This window comes from Chiloscyllium plagiosum, unplaced genomic scaffold, assembly GCF_037043375.1.
Source record: "Chiloscyllium plagiosum isolate Xiang-an unplaced genomic scaffold, Cpla_swu_hap1 HiC_scaffold_42, whole genome shotgun sequence".
NCBI lineage: Eukaryota > Metazoa > Chordata > Chondrichthyes > Orectolobiformes > Hemiscylliidae > Chiloscyllium > Chiloscyllium plagiosum.
Genome location: NW_028270180.1, coordinates 35,468,408 through 35,490,058, shown reverse-complemented (window position 1 = coordinate 35,490,058; position 21,651 = coordinate 35,468,408). Strand labels below are relative to the sequence as shown.

The window sequence follows — 21,651 nt, the reverse complement described above, 5'->3', positions numbered from 1 at the left end:
ACTTCTCTATCACCGACATCAGGCTCACTGGTCTATAGTTCCCTGGCTTGTGCTTTCCACCTTTCCTAAACAGTGGCTCCACATTACCCAAACTCACCGGCATCTCATCTGTGACTATCAATGATACAAATATCTCAGCAATGGGCCCAGCAGTCACTTCCCTAGTTTCCTGCAGGAATCTAAGGTATACCTGATTAGGTCCTGGGGATTTACCCATCTTTTTGTGTTTCAGGACATCCAGCACTTCCTCCTGTGTATTATGGACATTTTGCAAGATGTCACCATCTATTTCCCTCCATTCCGTCTTCCACGTCCTTCCCCACAGTAAACACTTATGCAAAATACTCGTTTAGTATCTCCCCCATCTCCTGCGGCTCCACACAAAGGCTGCCCTGCTGATCTTTGAGGGGCTCTATGCTCTCCCTAGTTGCCCTTCTTTTCCTTAGTATATTTGTAAAAGCCCTTTGGATTCTCACTAATCCTATTTACCAAAGCTATCTCATGTCCCCTTTTTCCCTGATTTCCCTCGTAACACCGTAACAGGAATATACTGTCTCTAGACTCTCGTTATCTCATTTCTGAAGGCTTCCCATTTTCCAGCCATTCCTTTACCTGCAAACATCTGCCCCCAATCAGCTTTTGAAAGTTCTTGCCTAATACTGTCAAAATTAGCCTTCCTCCAATTTAGAACTTGAACTTTTACATCTGGTCTATCCTTTTCCATTGCTATTTTTAAACTAATACAGTTTTGTCATTTGGGCTTTTACTTCTTATCGTTCTGGAAAGACCGTTTTTAAAAAATCTTTGCCATTGGGTTAGGTGTTTATCCATGTCACTCATGTTAGTCGAGGAGTAAATTGAATCCTGACGGTATTGAAACAAAAACAAAAATTGATGGAAAAGCTCAGCACGTCTGATAGCATCTGTGGAGAGAAATCAGTGTTAACATTTTGGGTCAGGTGACCTTTCCTCCGAACTGATGGTAGCTAAGAAAATGTAATTTTATATGCAGAAGATAGGGTTGGGGGGGGGTAAGAAGTAGACAATAAGTGCAGATAGAGCCCAAAGAGAAAGAAGAACAGTTGGACAGACAAAGGAGTGGATAATGATCTGCCTGTGGGGGTGTTTAGCAACTAATGGGGATTGTTATTGGCTAACAATGGGTTGTATGTAACTGCAGACTGTGATAAAAGGCCTGATGTATGGGGGTTTTGGTGAGGATGTGGGAGAGTGAAGGCCCTAAGGTTTTTGAACTCAATTTTGAGTCCAAAAGACTGCAGGATCCCCAAGTGGAAGGTCCTGTTAACAACTGTGTTGGGGAATCATCTGTTGAAGACGAAGGTCGATATTTCAGAGGTTCCCTTGTCCTGATGATTTTGGTTGGTTAACTTTTGCTCTGAATAAATGACAGGTTAGGGACGTGATTTTTTTTTAATCTATAATTTGATCAGCTTTTCTTTAACTGGAAGGAATAGGTGAATATAATAATTGACTTTTAAATTCAATGACCTTTGCTATGGTTCATGGATTTTAATTTCTTTCTCACTTAGATTGAAGCTGGACAGTATTGCACATTTGTCATTTCATCTGATGGATCAGTAAGAGCCTGTGGCAAGGGCAGTTATGGAAGGCTTGGTCTGGGTGATTCAAATAACCAGTCCACCTTGAAAAAGTTAACTTTTGAACCACATCGAGCTATCAAAAAAATCTCTTCATCAAAAGGTTCTGATGGGCATACGCTAGCCTTTACTACAGAAGGAGAAGTGTTTAGTTGGGGTGATGGTGACTATGGAAAACTTGGACATGGAAACAGTTCCACGCAGAAATATCCCAAACTTATTCAGGGACCATTACAAGGAAAAGTAAGTGCTCAATTATTCTAAGAATTTCCAGTAAAGAATTGGATTCAGTATAACTTCTTTCTCTTCAAGAATTTGAGAGAGAATAATTGTAATAAATAATAACTCATAATTCAAAATGAAATGTGTTCTGTGACAGCTTGAGTTGACATCAATTTCTAAATGTCGTTTTTAAAGGCCGTTGTATGTGTCTCTGCTGGCTATAGACACAGTGCAGCTGTTACGGAAGATGGCGAATTGTACAGCTGGGGTGAAGGGGACTTTGGGAGGTTAGGTAAGATTTCAATTTTTCATTGTATATAACCCAGCTTTGACTAAGAAAAAGATTTGACAAAGCTGTGACAAAGCAGTCTTGAAACTTAGGAATGATGAGTCAGAGTAGGCAATTCGGTCCTTTGAACCTGCTCGCACATACCAGTGGGAGATCGAGAGTGTGGCGTGCCCGCAAGAGAGCAAGAGTGTGCGCACGAGCCAGCGGGAGAGCGAGAGTTAGTGTGCGGGTGTTTTTGAGAGAGCAAGGGTGTGTGGGTGCACGTCCGTGCACCTGCGGGAGAGCAAGAGTGAGCACTCGCATGTGTCTGAGTGAGATTGCCTGGGCGCGCGCCTTCGATTGAGCAAGAGTGCATGTGTGCTTGCCTCTGGGAGAGCGGGAGTGTGCGTGCACCCCTGTTGAAGAGCAAGATTGCGTGGGCACACACTTCTGAAAGAGCGAGATTGTGTATGCGCATGCGTCTCCAAGAGAGTGAGAGTGCACGAATGTGCATGCGCGCGCATCTCCAAGACAGTGTGCATGCACATGAGCTTCCGAGCAAGTGAGAATGTTTGCGCCTGCGCGGGTAGGAGAGTGCCTGTGGGAGAGCGAGAGTGCGTGCATCTGTGCATGCCAGCAGGAGAGCACGAGGGTGCAGTCGTGCATATGCCTGCGGGAGAGCAACATAGCAAAGGATGTGGGTGTGCACACGAGAGAGCAAGAGGTCGCACGCACACCAGTGGGATAGCAAGAGTGCGTGCACGCTTGCAGGAGAGTGAGAGTGCGCGCATCTCTGTGCGCTCAGTAGGAGAGTGAGCGAGAGTGCACATGCCTGCAGGAGAACAGAAGTGCCTGTGGGAGAGCGAGAGGGTGCGCATGCATCCCAGCAGGAGAGTGAACGAGAGTGAGATGGCACACATCTGCGGCAGAATTGTTGTCAAAACAACAACTAACTCAGGTATCCATTTCCCAGCCAATGTTATACTTTCAGTACACTCTGCGATTACTAGCTAGTCATCACAGGTGTTTGTCAGCTCTCAGTTCAAAATCGCATTCACTCTCTCTTAAAGGTACAATACACACCTTTAACTTAATGACATAGGCAACAATATAAAATTGCTGAGTGGAGGTGAAGTTCCAAAATCATGAGGGCAGTCCCAACTGGGATCTTGGGTTCCTGTCACACTACAGGTAACCCCACCACACTACATACTCCCAGACTCAGATTCTCACATACTCACACATTTACGCAGACCCTCTCTTTCACACAAACATGCACACTCATATATACACATGTGGGCACACACACTCAAATGTTCGCCCACACGCAGACATCTCTCTGCCTCTCATACCCTCTCTCATATCCGCCCTCTCTTTCTGTCTCTCTCATTCTCTGTCATACCCTCTCTCTCCTCACACTTTTCTTTCACTCACTCACTCACTCACTCACTCACTCACTCACTCACTCACTCACTCACTCACTCACTCACACTTTCACACACCTAGAAATTATTTCTTTGAAGATTCGTTCCTATCAAAAAAATAAAACCGGACCTCAGGTAAAAGCATATGTCAATTCGAAGCAGGACCTCACGCCTAAAGTGGTTTGTCTAACCTGAGATATCACCTCTTGTACATTGATAAAACCTTAAATTATCGAGGGACAAAGACTTGAAAGGAATCTGCATTTTGTGTTTTAACCAGCAGTCTATCTGGTTAAAGCATTCAACGAGGGCAGCTAGTTTTAAAGTTGTTTACTTTTTGCTGATAAATAGTATGTCTTGTACCTCTCTACCATACTATGCCTGAGGAAGGAGCAGAGGTTGAAAGGTTGCAATTTCAAATAAACCTGTTGGACTATAATCTGGCGCTGTTTGAGTTTTGACCTTGTCCACCCTAGTCTAACTCCGGCATCTCCACATCTTTCTTAAACAAAGGCGCAACATTATCAACTCTGCAGTCGTTCGGCACCTCACCTGTAGCTATAGATGATGCAAACATTTGTGCTAGGAACTCCACAATTTTCTCCCTAACTTCCCACAACGTCCTGGGATATGCTAGATCTGCTCCTGGAGATTTATCCTTCTTTGTATTTTCTAAGGTCTCTCACACTTCCTCTTCTGTAATGTGAACTTTTTTCAAAACATCAATATTTATTTCCATGAGTTCTCTAGCTGCCATTTGTTTCTTCAAAGTAAAAATATTCATTGAATATCTCTCGCATCACCTCAGATTCAACACAAAGATGTCCTCTCTGATCTTGCAGGAAGCCTACTCTCTATAGCCCCACTCTGTTTATCTCTCTCTAGTAGCTCCCTTATTAATAGAACATAGAAAACTACAGCACAGAACAGACCCTTTGGCCCACAAAGTTGTGCTGAGGATTATTCTTCATGAAAACTAAAATAACCTAACCTATGCAACCCTCGATTCACTGCTGACCATGTGCAGTTGCTTAAATGTCCCTAATGAACTTTGAGGGATCTATGTACTTGAACACCAAGATCCCTCTGTTCCTCCACACTGCCAAGAATCCTGTCTTTAATCCTGTATTCAGCATTTGAGTTTGACCTTCCAAAATGCATTACTTCACATTTATCCAGGTTGAAATCCATCTGCCATTTCTCAGCCCAGCTCTGCATCCTGTCTATGTCATGCTGCAGCCTGTAATAGCCCTCAGTACTATCAATGGCACATCCAACCTTTGTGTCATCTGCAAATTTACTAACCCACCCCTCAACCTCCTCATCCAAGTCATTTATAAAAACGTACAAAGGTTAGAGGCCCAAGAATAGAGCCCTGCGGGTCACCACTTATCACTGACATCCAGAATGCTTTCCAACTACAACCACACTTTGCCTTCTGTAAGCCAGCCAATTCTGAATCCAGATAGCGAAATCTCCCTTTATCCCATACCTCCTGAATTTATGAATGACCCTACTATGGAGAACTTTACCAACTGCCTTGCTGAAGTCCATATACACCACATCCACTGCCTGACCTTCATCGACTATCTTGTTACCTGCTCAAAGAACTCAGTAAGATTTGTGAGGCATGACCTGCCCCTTACGAAGCCATGCTGACTGCTTTTAATTACGCCATGCTTTTCCAAATAGTCATAAATCCTATCCTTCAGAATTCTTTCCAACTCCTTGCTGACCACAGACGTAAGACTGATTGGTCTGTAATTGCCAGGGATTTCCCTATTCCCCTTCTTGAAAAGAGAAACAACATTCGCCTCCCTCCAATCCTCCGATATGACTCCTGTTAAGAGTGAGGAAGCAAAGATCTTTGCCAGCGGCTCAGCAACCTCCTTTCTCACTTCCCAGAGCAACCTAGGATAAATCTGGTCTGGCCCTGGGGACTTATCAATCTTAATGTTTGCATTAATTTTCAGCACATCAACTTCATCGATCTTGATCTGTTCAAGCCTGTTCCCTAGCTCCTCAAAGTTCTCATTCACAACAAGGTCCCTTCCCTTTCCTTAGGACATTAGTTAGGCCACTATTGGAATATTGCGTGCAATTCTGGTCTACTTCCTATTGGAAAGATGTTGCGAAACTGAAAGGGTTCAGAAAAGACTTTCAAAGATGTTGCCAGGGTTGGAGGATTTGAGCTATAGGGAGAGATTGAATAGGCTAGGACTATTTTACGTGGAGCGTCGGAGTCTGAAGGGTGACCTCATAGAGGTCTATAAACTCATGAGGGGCATGGATAGAATAAATAGACAAAGTCTTTTCCCTGGGGTGGGGGAGACCAGAACCAGAGGGCATAGGTTTAGGGTGAGAGGGGAAAGCTATAAAAGAGACCTAACGGGCACCTTTTTCACTCAGAGGGTGCTATGTGTATAGAATGAGCTGCCAGAGGAAGTGGTGGAGGCTAGTACAATTGCAACATTTAAAAGGCATCTGGATGGGTATATGAATAGAAAGGGCTTGGAGGGATATGAGCTGGGTGCTGGCAGGTGGGACTAAATTGGGTTGGGATAATCTGGTCGGCATGGACGAGTTGGACCGAAGGGTCTGTTTCCATGCTGTACATTTCTATGACTTTATGACTCTAGTGAAAACGGAAGCAAAAAACTCACTTAGGGCTTCCCCTACCTGCTCAGACTCCACGCACAAGTTCCCCACGCTATCCCTGACTGGCATTACCTTCTCCCTGGTCATTCTCTTATTCCTCATGTATGAGTAAAATGCCTTTGGGTTCTCCCTAATCCTTCTTGCCCAGCCTTTTTCATGCCTCCTCCTGGCTCTCCTCAGTCCATTTCTGAGCAGCTTTCTAGTAAGCCTATAATCCTCTAAAGCTGTGCTAGATCCTTGCTTCCTCCACCTTACGTAAGGTGCTTTTTCCGTTTGACGAGAAGCTCCTCTGTTCTCGTCATCCAAGGCTCCTTAACCTGACCCCTTCTTGCCTGTCTCGGAGGAACAAATTAATGCATCACTCGCAATAACTGCTCCTTAAACAGTCTCCACGTGTCTATTGTGCCCTTTCTGTGGAACAATTACTCCCAATTTGTACTTCCCAACTCCTGTCTAATAGCGTCATAATTTCCTTTTTCCCCAATTAAATACCTTCCCTTGGTAACTGCTCCCTTCCCTGTCTAAGCTTATGGTAAATGTGAGGCAGTTGTGGTCATTGTCACCAAAGTGTTCTCCCTCTATGAGATCTGAAACCTGTCCTGGCTCATTGCTGAGCACCAAATCCAAAATGGCCGGTCCCCTTGTTGGACTGTCTACACACTGAGTAAGGAAACCGTCCTGAACACACCTGACAAAAATGGCTCCATCCAAACCATCTGCACTAAGGAGGTTCCAGTCAATATTGAGAAAGTTGAAGTCACCCATAACAACCTACATCTGAATTTTTCAAAAATCTGCCAACCATGATTTCCCTACTGCTATTACGGGGCCTGTAGAAAACCCCCAGTGAGGTGGCTGTTCCCTTGCTGTTCCTAACTTCCACTCATACTGACTCAGTAGAGAACTCTTCCTCAACAACCTTTGTTTCTGTAGCTGTGATGCATTCTCTGATTAGCAATGCTCTTCTTTTTCCACCCTCCCTGTTCTTTTTAAACATTCTAAACCCTGAAATATCTCGCAACCATTCCTACCCCGTTAAAACGCACATCTCCATTATGGCCATAACATCATAGTCCCAAATACTGATCCGTACTCTTAAGTTCATCACTCCTATTTCTGACACTCCTTGGATTAAAGCAGACACCCTTTAACAGATCCCTTTGTTTCATCGCGTGAGAAACCTTCCCAACAGATTCACTACATCCTGTGGCCCCATCTACAACTACCCCCCCTCCGATATGTAGCTCTGGTTCCCTACTCCTTGCCAAACTAGTTTAAACCCTTCCGAACCACATGAACAAATCTTCCATCCTGGACATTTGTGCCGCTCCAGTTCAGGTGCAACCCGTCCTTCATGTACAGATCCCACCTTCCCCAGAAGGCACCCCAATGGTCTAAGTATCTGAAGCCCGCCCTCCATGTGTTAAGCTGCACTCTCTGACTGTTCCTCACCTCACTGCCTCGTGACACCGGTAGCAAATCTGAGATCACTACTCTACTCATCCTGCTCTTCAGCTTCCAACCTAGCTCTCTGTATTCACTTTTCAGGTCCTCAATCCCTTTCTTGGCTATATCATTGTTGCCAATATGTACCACGATTTCTGGCTGCTCATCCTCCCACTTCAGAATCCTGTAAACCTGATTGGCAACATCCCGGATTCTGGCACCGGGGAGGCAACATTCCTTCCGGGAGTCCCGTTCCTGACCACAAAATCTCCTGTCAATCCGTTTAACTATTGAGACCCCTACCACTATCACTTTTCTATTCTCCCCCTTTCCCTTCTGAGCCTCTAAGCCAGAGCCTTGCAACTATGGCTTTCCCCGGTAGGCCGTCCCCATCAGCAGTATCCAGAACGGCATGCTCACTGCTGAGGGGAACGGCCACTGGGGATCTCTGCTTTATCTGTTGGTTCCCTTTCCTCTCCCTGACTGTAACGCAGCTGTCCTTAGCCTGTGTCTGAGGAGTGACCACCTCCCTCTCAGTTTCTCTTTCAGCCTCCTGGATGATCCGTGGTTCATTCAGCTCCAACTCCAGTTCCCTAACTCTGTTTTCGAAGAGCTGGAGTTGGGTGCACTTCCCGCAAATGTGATTGGCAGACATGTGTGGTGTCTCTCACCTGTCACATTCTGCAGGAGGAACATTCAACTGCCCTATCAGCCATACCCTGCTAATATGAAAGCTCTCAGAGGACTAAACAGGAGAAGAAAAGGAAAAAAAAATTGAGAAAACCTGAAAACTTACCGAGTTTACAGACTCTTAGTAAAGTTAGAGGAGGTGGGTGGGAGGGAGGCCCTACGGTGTAGGATCTCGGGTTTAGATCTTACCCACATAAAAACTTTCCGGCAGCCCTTGTTTCTCTCCGTCCTCTCTCCATGCCACTCTGTTCAAAATGGAGGCTTAATATACATGTAGAATGTCTTAGCCTTGGCAAATAAAGTTTAAGGCAATCTCAAATCCTGTCTTTGCCTTTGTGATCTTCCTCTAAAGTTCATAAACTCTTCATGCTTTTCAAGAGACTTAAATAATCTTTTATTCATTCATGGGACGTGGCTGTTGGTGGCTTGGATAGTATTTATTGCCCATCCCCAATTGCAGTTAACAGTCAACCACATTGTCTGGAATCACATGTCGGCCAGACCAGGTAAAGACATTAGTGAATTAAGTGGGTTTTTCCTGACCATCCAGAATGGTTTCATGGCATTCATTAAACTCTTAATTCTAGACTTTTGTTATTGAATTCAAATTCCATTATCTGTCATGGTATGATTCAAACCCAGGTCCTCAGAAGATTAGCTGGGTCTTTTGATGAATAGTCCAAGTAAGTACAGACAAGTGAGCCTGACATCAGTGGTGGAAAAGTTGCTGGACAAGGTGCAGAGGGATAGGGTCTATTTATATTTGGAAGAGAATGGGCTTATCAGTGATAGGCAACATGGTTTTGTGCAGGGGAGATCATGCCTAACCAACTTAATAGAGTTCTTTGAGGAAGTGACCAAGTTAATAGATGAAGGAAGGGCTGTAGATGTCATATACATGGACTCGAGTAAGAGATTTGATAAGGTTCCCCATGGTAAACTCATGGAGAAAGTGAAGTCACATGGGTGCGGGTGTTCTGGCTGGGTGGATAAAGAACTGGTTGAGCAACAGGAGGCAGAGAGTAATAGTTGAAGGGAGTTTCTTGAAATGGAGAAAGGTGACCAGTGTGTTCCACAGGGGCCACTGTTGTTTGTGATATACATAAATGATCTGGGAGAGGGCACTGTTGGCATGATCAGTAAGTTTGCAGATGACACGAAGATTGGTGGAGTAGCAGAAAGCACAAGGGACTGTCAAATAATACAGGAGAATATAGGTAGACTGGAGAGTTGAATGGAGAAGTGGGAGATGGAGTTCAATCCAGGCAAATGTGAGGTGATGCATTTTGGAAAGTCTAATTCTAGAGCACACTATACTGTAAATGGAAGAGCCTTGGGGAAGAGTTGGTGAGCAGAGAGATCTGGGAGTGCAGGTCCATTGTATCCTAAAGGTGGTTGCACAGGTGGATAGAGTGGTCAAGAAGGCATATGGTATACTTGCCTTCATCAGACAGAGTATTGAGTATAAGAGCTGGCAGATCATGTTAAAATTGCACAAGACTTTGATTCGGCCGCATTTAGAATACTGTATACAGTTCTGGTCACCACATTACCAAAAGGATGTGGACGCTTTGGAGAGGGTGCAGAGAAGATTTACAAGGTGTTGCCTGGTATGGAAGGTACTATCTGTGAAGAGAGGTTGAGTTGGTTAAGATTGTTTTCTTTAGAAAAATGGAGATTGATGGGGGGACAGGCCTACAAAATCATGAAGGGTATAGACAGAGCAGATACAGATAAGCTTTTCACCATAGAAAGCGATTTAGTAACAAGAGGTCACGCGTACAAGGTGAGAGAGTGAAATGTTTAAGGGGGATACGTGCAGCAAGTACTTTACACAGAAGGTGGTAGGTGCCTGGAACGCGTTGCCAGCAGAGGTAGTAGAGTCAGGTACAGTCGATACATTTAAGGTGCGTCTGGACAGATCCAAGAGTAGATGGGGAGCAGAGGGATACAGATGCTAAAGAATTGGGCAATAGGTTTAGACAGCAGATTTGGGTTGGCTCAGGCTTGGAGGACTGAAGGGCCTGTTCCTGTCATTCCTTGTTCTTTGATAATACCACCATGCCATCACCTCCTCTGCAAAGGTTAGGACCATATAATAACTTGCATTAATAACATTGACCTTCAAAGTCTATATGTTCTTGAACTAGAATCGTACAACACAGAATCAGGCCCTGCTGACCAGGTTTCATAAACTGCCCTCATCCCGTTTACCTGCGTTTGATCCATGTCTCTCCAAACCTTTCTTTTCCATGTATCTGTCCAAATATCTTTTAAATGTAGTTGTACCAGCTTGTAGGGCCTCAGGGCAGCACGGGAGTTCAGTGGTTGGCGTTGTTGCCTTTCAACACCAGGGACCCAGGCTTGATTCTTCCCTCGGATGACTGTCTGTGTGGAGTTTGCACGTTCTACACGTATCTCCATGGGTTTCCACTGGGTCCTCTGGTTTCCTCCCATGGTCCACAATGATGTGCAGGCTAGGTAGATTGGCCAAGCTACATAGTGTCTAGGGATGTGCAGCCAAAGCAGATTAGCCATAGAAAATGCAAGTTTACGGTGATAGGGAAGGGGGTTGGATCTGAATGGGATGCTGTTCAGAGGGTCAGTATGGACTTAATTGACTGAATGCCTGCTTCCAAACTTCAGGGATCCTGTGATTATACAATATCCTGTAGCAGCTTGTTCCACATATACACCACCCTGTGTGTGAAACAGTTGCCCCTCAGGTCCCTTTTAAACTTTTCCCCTCTCACCTTAAACCTATGCCCTCTATTCAGATGGAGCACCCTGTAAAAAGATACAACTGATAATTAAAGGTCTCTTAGAACGACACTCTCCCAAGTGATTTTACATCTTGCAGTTGTGCAAATATGAATGGAGACTCATTTGAAATTTTTTTAGTTTTGCACTGAAACTTGGAAATATATATTTTTAGGTTGAAAATAACATGGAGCAATATTAACTGCTCTGTTTTGTACGTTTGATAGGTCATGGTGATAGCAATAGTCGGAACATCCCAACTTTGGTCAAAGATATTAGCAACGTAGGAGAAGTTTCTTGTGGAAGCTCACATACCATTGCATTATCGAAAGATGGAAGAACAGCTTGGTCCTTTGGGGGAGGTGACAATGGTAAGTAACTGGTGTAGACAAATGGGAGAAATGAATTTAATTATGTGGTGAAGATGCTCTTTTGTTTTTGACACAGGTAATTTTTAATTATCATCCTTCTTCCTTAATTTTATTCCTTTCCCTTTTGGAATAGGTCATTATGTGTTCCCCCAATTCCTCTTTGCAAAGTCAAGTTTTTGAATAACTCTCAACATATCGTTAAGTTTCAAACAAAAGGAAAGTTTATTCAAGCTAGTGCTCGTTAGTGAAGACCCATTAATGCTTGGATTCTTTTTTAAGGTTGGAACAATAGAAGCAGCGGGTATAGGTGTGACCAGCTATCACAGACTAGAGCTTCTAGTTTTTTTTTCAGTTTTTTTAGGGTTACCTTTAGTCAATTGCTGTTGAAATCTCAACAGGACAGAAGCTGCTGGAGTTATGAAGCAGTAGAAGCTATTTTTTTTCCTTCTCTCGGTTACAACTAGGAGCTGGTGTTTCTCTCTGCTGCTGGGTTAACTGTGGAACAAAATTATTTTTCTGAATTTGCCTTTTTTTCCAAGGGATGTGTTTATAGGCTGTTACTATATTAGAACAGTTAATTAGTAATAGTTACTTTTCTATTATTTGATTAAGTTTTCCAGTTGAGCTATGTTATTCTAAATTATTCTTTCTTTTGCATTTTAATTATTGTTTAAATAAATTGTGTTTTGCTTAATGTTGAGTAGCTTGATCAGTCTAATTGCATCTGGAACACACCATGCTACACTTGCCTTTAAAATAAGAAAAAGTTAGGGTTGAGGCTACCTTAAAATATTTTGAGGGGGTCTGACCTGGTCCAGCAAAATACAGGATTCTTCTTGGAAATGAGCTGCATTGAAACTCGAGGCAGGCTTTAGCTAAGCCTGGATTTGCTTGTCTGTCCTGATGTTAAAAAACAGTCTGAGAATAGAGTTCAGTTTAAAACCAGAAGTTTGTCATCTGATCAAATTCCTGAGTGGTACAATTCAACCTAACAAAATGGTTTTGTGTTGTAGAAGATAACTGTGGCACTGTTCACACCACTTCAACCTTAATACAATTCAATGGTTTCTTTTCAGAACTGGCAGAGCTTAAAACATTGTCGGTTATTCCTTTGGTTTTATTGCAAAGTCCTTTCAAATGATATTCAAGGTGTTATATTCCAGAGAACTGATGAGGTATCTTTTATCCTGGTGAATGCTATAAATTATTAGAATCGGCCAACTTGCTCTTTTTGGGGTTAGTAACAGTCATTTTAAATCCAACAAGAACCCATTTAAAATTAAACTGTGTCTGCACATGCACACAGTACAGAAATTACCCAATCAGCCTAATATATATTTATTGTCTTGGTAAATCACCTAATCTCACCAACATAGAACATAGAAGAATACAGCGCAGTACAGGCCCTTCGGCCCTCGAAGTTGCGCCGATCCAAGCTCACCTAACCTACACTAGCCCACTATCCTCCATATGCCTATCCAATGCCCGCTTAAATGCCCATAATGAGGGAGAAAAGGGGGAAAAAACCTACCCAGGTAAGCTTACACTAACTGCTTCCGGGTCTCGGCTGCCCCTCTGGTCGTCGTCACTTCCCCCTGGTGCTCCCGCTCTTTCTGTGAAGAGAGAGTGAAAGAGAAAAAAAAAAACACCGCTGCCCGCTACCGGTAAGTACTTTTAAAACCAAACGGTCTTACCTTCGCTGCTGCTCGCACTGGAAATGACCGACGGCTTCGAAGGGTGAGTATAAATACTCACCGCTTTCCTTCCCGGCTGCCCCTCTGGTCGTCGTCACTTCCCCCTGGTGCTCCCGCTCTTTCTGTGAAGAGAGAGTGAAAGAGAAAAAAAAACACCGCTGCCCGCTACCGGTAAGTACTTTTAAAACCAAACGGTCTTACCTTCGCTGCTGCTCGCACTGGAAATGACCGACGGCTTCGAAGGGTGAGTATAAATACTCACCGCTTTCCTTCCCGGCTGCCCCTCTGGTCGTCGTCACTTCCCCCTGGTGCTCCCGCTCTTTCTGAGAAGAGAGAGTGAAAGAGAAAAAAAAACACCGCTGCCCGCTACCGGTAAGTACTTTTAAAACCAAACGGTCTTACCTTCGCTGCTGCTCGCACTGGAAATGTGGAGGTTGTTCAGAGAGCATTTGCTGTGAGTGCTGGGTAAGTTTGTCCCACTGAGGCAAGGGAGGGTAGGGTGAAGGAACCTTGGATTACAATAGATGTGGAACATTTAGTCAAGAGGAAGAACGAAGCTTACTTAAGGTTGAGAAAGCAAGGCAGGGCTCCAGAGGGTTAAAGGTAGCCAGGAAGGAACTGAAAAATGGACTGAGGCGAGTTCAAAGGGGGTATGAAAAAGACTTGGCGGGTAGAATTAAGGTGTTCTGCACTTAAGTGCGGAACAAGAGAATGGCCAAGGTGAGAGTAGGGCTGATCAAGGATCGTGAAGGGAACTTGTGCCTGGAGTTGGAGGACGTAGAGGAGGTCTCTAATGGATACTTGGCTTCAGTATTCCCTGCTGAGAGAGACCTTGATGTTTGTGAGGACAACATGAAATAGACTGATACGCTCAAACAGATTGATGTTAAGAAGGAAGAAGTGCTGGAAACTATGAAAAACATCAGGATAGATAAGTCCCTTCGGCCAGATGGGATGTACCCAAAGTTACTATGGGGAGCGAGGGAAGAGATTGCTGTGACTTTAATGATGATCTTTACATCCTCACTGTCCACTGGAGTAGTACCAGATGATTGGAGGGTGGCAGATGTTATTTCCTTGTTTAAGAAAGGGAATAGGCATAACCCTGAGAATTACAGAGCAATCAGTCTTACGTCAGTGATGGGCAAATTATTGGAGAGGATTCTACCAGTCAGAGTTTATGATTATTTGGAAAAGCATAGCTTGATTAGAGTTAGACAGCATTTCTTGGTGAGGAGCAAGTTATGCCTCACAAGCCTTATTGAATTCTTTGAGGATCTGATAAAACAAATTGATGAAGGTGGATTTAACAAGGCATTCAGAAAGTAAGGAGATTTTGGATACAGGGACATTTGGCCGCCTAGATACAGAATTGGCTGGCTCATAGAAGGTGGTGGGTAGATGGAAAGTATTCAGCCTGGAGCTCAGTGACCAGTGGTATTCAGCAGAGATTGGTTCTGGGACCTCTGCTGTTCGTGATTTTTATAAATGACTTGGATGAGGAAGTGGAAAGGTGGGTTAGTAAGTTTACTGATGACATGAAGTTTGGTGGAGTCGTAGATAATGTCCTCAAAGTTGCCTCCAAAGTTGATAAGGTTGTTAAAAAGGCATATGGTGTGTTTGCTTTCTTTAGAGGGGGATTGAGTTTAAGAGCTATGAGGTTATGCTGTAGCTCTATAAAGCCCTGGTTAGACCACACTTGGAATACTGTCTTTCAGTTCTGCTCTCCTCGTTATAGGAAGGATGTGGAGGCTTTCGAGAGGGTGCAGAGGAGATTTACCAGGATGTTGCCTGGACTAGAGGGCATGTCTTATGAAGAAAGTTTGAGGCTTTTCTGATTGAAGGATGAGAGGTGACTTGAGAGAGTCATCAAGTCAGTTGATGAGAGGCATCAACAGAGTGGATAGCCCGAGACTTTTTCCCAGGGCAGAATTAGCTAACATGTGGGGACATAATTTTAAGGTATTTGGAGGAAAGTTTAGGGGAGATATCAGAGGTAGATTCTTTACACAGAGAGTGGTGGGTGCGTGGAATGCATTGTCAGCAGTGAAAGCAGAATCAGATACATTCGCGACATTGAAGCGACTCTTGGATAGGCACATTGATGATAAGTTTTTTAGTTTCGTTTGATCTTAGAGTAGATTAAAAGATTGGTACAACCTCGAGAGCCAAAGGGCCTGTACTGCGTTGTACTCTTGTATGATCTATGTAACTAACCGAATAGTTCGGAAGAGAGTAGTAATTCAGAGGATTGGAAACCAATACTTAAGATACGTAACAGTTTGCCCCACACAGTAGGTTTAAATTACCACTTGTGGGATTAAATCGGATTCTGGTATGGTTTGAGATTTGTTTAATGGACAGAAATGGAGAGTCGGGAATAAATAGACTGTTCGATGGTTGGTAGGCTGTGAATATTGGAAGTTACATGAGGATCAGTACTTGAGCTCCAGAAATTTGCAATCTTTGTTGATGTTTGAATGTGGGGGTCAAATGTAACATTTCCAAAATTTTCTGTAACACAGAATTAGATGTGAATAGAAATTGAGGGTAATATGTGTTTTAAAAAAAAGCTTCAAGGGGATTTAGAGAAGCTAAGTGTGCAAGAACATGGCAAATGGAGTACAAAAAAATGTGGAAAAAATATGTAGTTGTAACATTTTGGAAGGTAAAGCAGAGTATTTCTTAAATGATGAGAGATTGGGGAAGTTTTGCCATCTAAAGGGACTTTGGTGGCCTTGTTTATAAATTACCAAAAGCCAACTTGTGGATGGAGCAGGCAATTAGAAAAGTAAATGACTTGTTGGCATTGTAGAGCCTTATGTAAAACTTAGGATATTGTCTGTAATTTTGGTCTCGTGAACTAAGGAAGGGATGCTTGCCACAGAGGCTTTGCAGTAAGGGCTTGTTCAGACTGATTCCTGAGTAGTCGAAGAGTGTGCTGTTGGAAAAGCACAGCCAATCAGGCAGCATTCGAAGAGAAGGAGAATCAACATTTTGGGCATTGGCCCTTCATCAGGATTTCTGATGAAGGGCTTATGCCTGAAACATTGATTCTCCTGCTCCTCAGATGTTGCCTGACCAGCTGTGCTTTTCAATCACCACACCCTTCAACTTTCATCTCCAGCATCTGCAATCCTCACTTTCTCCTAGTTGATTCCCGAGTAGGAGGATTATCCTTGAAGGAAATATTGAGGAGTCTGGGTCTATGTTGTCAAGAGTTTTGAAGAATGAGAGGGATCTCATTAAAGTGTGCAGGACTTGATGGGATAGATTCAGGAAGGATGTTTTCCCAGGCTCTGAGGCCTAGATTTGGGACACTGTTCCACAGAAGAGTTAGTTTTTTAGGACTGAGATGAAATAGTAAGCAATTTCTTCATTCAGATGGTGGTGAATCTTCAGAACTTTTTACCCCAGGGGTTTGTGGAGGCTGAATCATTAAGTACATTCAAACCAAAATTTAGTAGATTTCCAGACACTAAATACATAAAAGGATATGGAGATAGGGTGAGAAAACAATATTGCACTATAAAATCAGCCGTGATCTAGTTAATTTATTGTCACTTACCAAAGTACAGTACAGTGAAAAGTTTTGTTTACAAGCAATACAGGCAGATCATAGTAAGCATGGAATGTATAGATCAAAAATTGTAACAAAAACGTTAGGTTGCACAGTATGTGCGATAGGCAAGATCAATATTAGCAAGATTAGCATTATTTAAGAGAGTCCATTCATCAGTCTAATGACAGCCGGGAAGAAGCTGTTCCTGAACCTGCTGGTGCGTGTGTTCAAACTTCTGTACCTCCTACTTGACGGAAGAAGGTCATTACTGTGGTGCGATGGACCTTTGATGATTTTGGCAGTCTTAATGTGAGAACAAGCCATGTAAATGGAATCCAGGGATAGAAGTTTGGATTCCATGATGGTGTATGTATACAACCTTATATAATTTCTTCTGGTTTTGGACAGAGCAATTGCCATACCAGGCAGTTATGCACCGAGACAGTATGTTTTAAATGGTGCATCTGTTGGTGAGGGGCCTTCTGGCAATTCAAATTTCCTGAGCCACCTGAGGAATAGGAGGTGTTGTTATGTCTTCTTGACTGTTGTATCCATGTGTGAAGTCCAGGATAGGTTGTCAGTTAGCCTCACTCAGAGGAATTTGATGCTCTCAACTTCAGTTCAACCCGAATAATAGTATTCCCTGTGTTTCTGTAATATTTCAGTTCTGCCGTTTTTCCGATTTTTGTTTTTGAGCTTTCTCCAGTACATTGCTTTTATATTATGAAGATTGAAGATCGTGAAGACACCAAAAGTACTATACAAATTTAACATAAATTTTCTGTGCTTTTCAATTCTGTCCATCTCGAAATTAACCTCAATTCTGTTCTTTTTGTCGTCATTTGCATTGCTACTTTTAGTGAGATGCGTATCTGTATCATTAAATTCCTTTCCAAGGAGAGTTTTCCTTATTCCTCCTGCCAAATTGTATTTATCTCAGTTCTTGAAATTTATTTTTCCAATTACTTGTGTATTTTTCAAGTCTGTAACAAAATTGTAGTTCTCCATATTTACAATAGTCTTCCTAATTTTATTTTGTTACCTACAAATTTTAGAATTATGCTCCTTCCTGACCCTAAGTCCAGATCTGTATAAATGGTGAAAAGCAGTTGTCTGAACACCACATCGCAATAATTATTAATCTTAATAGCTACCTTTAATTCATACTGTCTGTTTTCTGTGTTGTAGCCAGCTTGTTGATCATTCTACTACTTGTCCACTGATTCCATAAATTCCAGCCAGTGTGACATTATTTGAAAATTCGTTTATATAATTTTTAATGCCATATCTTCTTTTCATGGATTCTCATGCAACAAGCTATATTGCTCAATAAAACTAAGTTAATTAGCAAGTTGTTTGAATAATAGGGTTAATATATTCCATTCATTCTACTAGGCAAACTTGGTCATGGTGACACTAACAGAGTTTATAAACCCAAAGTTATTGAAGCCTTACAAGGGATGTTTATCCGTAAAGTATGTGCTGGGAGTCAATCTTCACTTGCTTTAACGTCAACAGGACAGGTTAGTTAAGCTGCAAAATATTTTCATGGCAGAATGCATTCTTTTGTTTGTTGTAAGAGTAAGTCAATGATGAATACGTGAGGTGTAACTGAAATGATCTTTATGTTACGAATTTTTTTAAAAAGTGCTTTGAAACACATCATGATATTAAAGAAGCTTGAAGTATAACAATTGATTTTTGGTCCTCATTAACAATAGCATTGCCATATAAATTTGCCTATAGTTTTGACAAAAGAAATACATGTAACATGAATTTCATACCACAAATTTATTTGGAATTAATTTGATATTTGCTGCATTTCAAATGTAGGTGTATGCTTGGGGCTGCGGTGCCTGTCTTGGATGTGGCTCATCAGAAGCTACAGCTTTGAGACCCAAACTTATTGAAGAACTGGCTACTACAAGAGTAGTTGACCTCTCAATAGGTGACAGCCACTGTTTGGCTCTTTCACATGGTAAGAAGCAAATTTGATTTTCTAAACCAATATAATCATCGCTGAAATGTAACAAGAGTGGTGGTGGCATAGAACAAAACATTACAAGGCTGTATAATTGGAACCACTTGATTCCAACCAATCATTTTGTAGCCAAGTATAAGAATCTTGTTTGACTATTTGTCACCTTTTTGATTTGAAAGCTGTTGATTATAGTTTTATTAATGACTTTATTAGTGAATGTTTAATTTTCAGTTTGTTTATAGCTTTAATACTTGCCTCATCTGTAAATAAGCTTGTTCTGCAATGAACAGCAGGAATGCATCAATTCTGCCAACATGAAGTTCAAAGAGCAAAACATAATGTGTTAAACCAGTACTTTGATTTTTTTTTTGTGGAATTGTTTACTGTGGCTCTGAAACTGTATAAAACTTTGGTTCGGCCATATTTGGAATATTGTGTAGTTCTGGTCACCACACAACAGGAAGGAAGTAGAGGATTTGGAGAGGGTACAGAAAAGAGGCGTTTAGACAGACACATGAACAGTTGAGGAATAGGTGCTTATGTACAGGCAGATGAGATTGATTCACAATGACCTCATGTTCGGCACAGATATGGTAGGCCAAAAGGCCTGTTCCTGTGCGATACTGTTCTATGTTCTCTGTAGCTTGTTTCTGCACTTCTCCTAATTGTGACGTAGCAAACTTAGTGGAGTAAGTTGAACTCGACTCTTTGTGAAGAATATTCTGCATCTTATTTAAGTGTCATGTGTGATTTGTCCACCAAATCATGACCTCTAACAAAGCAAAATATTCTTGCAAGCCATTTTGTGATTTATTTTTGTATGGATTTTCTGAATATTTCAAATTGAAAGAATGGGGAAAGTGGTGAATGTTGTGAAACTTGAGTTAACTGAGGGTTAGCTTTCTGATTGGTAACTTTGGAAAAGATTGAGGGATTTATTAATTATTCAGTTTTTGCTCATTACTTGTGCTCCTTAGTGTGCTTTTGCTAATTTTGAAAAGTTATTATTTAGCTTTTAAGCAACTCATTTTCCTCCAAAGTTTTCCCTTTTGAAATTTTGTTTTCATCAGTGCTGCCTTCTGGAATGTGAATTCTGAGGGCCATTACAATAGGTTTAAAGCAATGAATTGTCTAGATATTATTTGTATAATATACTTAGTATAGACAAAGGAATCTTCTCACTTTTTCATAAAAATAATTACATTTGATTGTAAGTGGGAAGCAGATGTGTTGGGGTAAATGTACTTGAGGTGGCATTGATAAGCAAGCGTTTTCTATATTTATTGCTAACTTAAACTATTGATTTGCTTATACCATTTTGTAGGAGAAATTGAGGACTGCAGATGCTGGAGATCAGAGTCAAGAGTGTGGTGCTGGAAAAGCATAGCAGATCAGGCAGCATCCAAGGAGCAGGAGAATCAGTGTTTCAGGTATAAGCCCTTCATTAGGAATGATGAAGGGTTTATGCCCAAAATGTCGATTCTCCTGCTCCTTGGATGCTGCCTGACCTGCTATGCTTTTCCAGCACCACACTCTCGACTTGTGCCATTTTGTATTAGCTCTCCCAAGAATTTACTTGTCTACCTCTGGATAGGTTTCTAATGTGTTTTAAATCTTAAAGTCTGACCTGTGATTTTGGATCTTGTAGTCAGTGATAAAGGAACAATGGATAAGAATCATCTTAAAAGCTGCCCGCAAATCATTTAGATTTTGTTTATGAATGTATTTCCGTACTACTTGGCTTATTTGTCATGGCCATTGGGTTGTTCATCACTCAAGGTTTAAAAACTTGAGTTTCTTCAGGTTTTTCAAATGGGCAGCATTTGGCTCAGTGGTTAACAAATTAGCTATGGCAGATCAGACCTGATGGCCAAATGGCCAATGCATGCTCTTTTGTCTTACTGTAAAAATAAGTCTCATTATGGACTCAACTGATTTTCTTAAATTGGCCGTTTTAAGAAAAAGAAAATAAATAGAAAGTTAGAGTTTAAAGAGAGTGCATCAGTCCTGAACCAGCTCATCATCAACGACGCATGTGCCAACATCCTTACTCAAGAAATTTGAAAGCATTTCAGCAGTAACCACAGACTATAGCTAATACATTGCCAAGGATCACAGCAAAGCTGAGGTCATCTGCTGAAGTGCAATGCAAAGAAAACTGTCTGTATTTGCACATTCTCCCTGTGTCTGCGTGGGTTTCCGCTGGGTGCTCCGGTGTCCTCCCACAGTCCAAAGATGTACTGGTGGCCATGCTAAATTGCCCATAGTATCAGGGGTGTATAGGCTAGGTGGATTGCCCATGGGGTGTACAGAGATTACATGCTGTTCGGGGGGCCGGTGTGGATTTGATGGGCTGAATGGCCTGCTTTCACACTGTAGGGATTTGATTTTATTCTACTCTGGACGGAACAAGGAAATAAGAAAAATTAAGGTCTCGTCTATATACTTAATATACCTTGGCGGGGTTTGGCCTGGTCCATAACAATTTGGTCACAAGCTGCTACAAAATCAATGAAGTAGTTCATGAGCTGACAGCATCACTGATTGCTAAATGATTATGTTTATTGGTACTGAACAAAGAGTCTTGTTTTCTCGCTGTTTTAAAGGAAAAGGCTTGTTGATGATTCCAGTTTATTGGGTATGTATTGTACATGATTAAGACTGATTACAGAACATTAATTATGATAATTCACCAGGAAATTAATGTTTTGTTTTCTTTGCATTGCACTTCAGCAGATGACTTGAGCTTTGCTGTGATCCATGGCAATGTGTTAGTCTGTGGTTACTGCTGAAACGCTTTCAAATTTCTTGAGCAGGGAAGGTGATACATATGTCGTTGATGATGAGCTGGGTCAGGACTGATGGACTGTCTTTAAATTCTAACTTTCTATTTACTTTCTTTATCTTAAAACGGCTAATTTAAGAAAATCAGTTGAGTCCATAATGAGACTCATTC

The 21,651-nt window shown here is 42.0% G+C and overlaps 1 protein-coding gene across 6 annotated transcripts in view; it reads left to right on the top strand.

Annotated features, from left to right (window-relative positions):
* The window catches only part of herc1 (HECT and RLD domain containing E3 ubiquitin protein ligase family member 1), a 483,062-nt gene that overhangs the window by 80,672 nt on the left and 380,739 nt on the right, over positions 1-21,651 (top strand). For all 6 annotated transcript variants that reach the window (XM_087981970.1, XM_087981969.1, XM_087981967.1 and 3 more), the window contains exons 5-9: positions 1,551-1,862; positions 2,037-2,133; positions 11,315-11,458; positions 18,110-18,237; positions 18,548-18,692. In XM_087981970.1, coding sequence (XP_087838096.1) covers positions 1,551-1,862; positions 2,037-2,133; positions 11,315-11,458; positions 18,110-18,237; positions 18,548-18,692 — 826 coding nt within the window. The remainder of the gene's footprint in view (positions 1-1,550; positions 1,863-2,036; positions 2,134-11,314; positions 11,459-18,109; positions 18,238-18,547; positions 18,693-21,651) is intronic.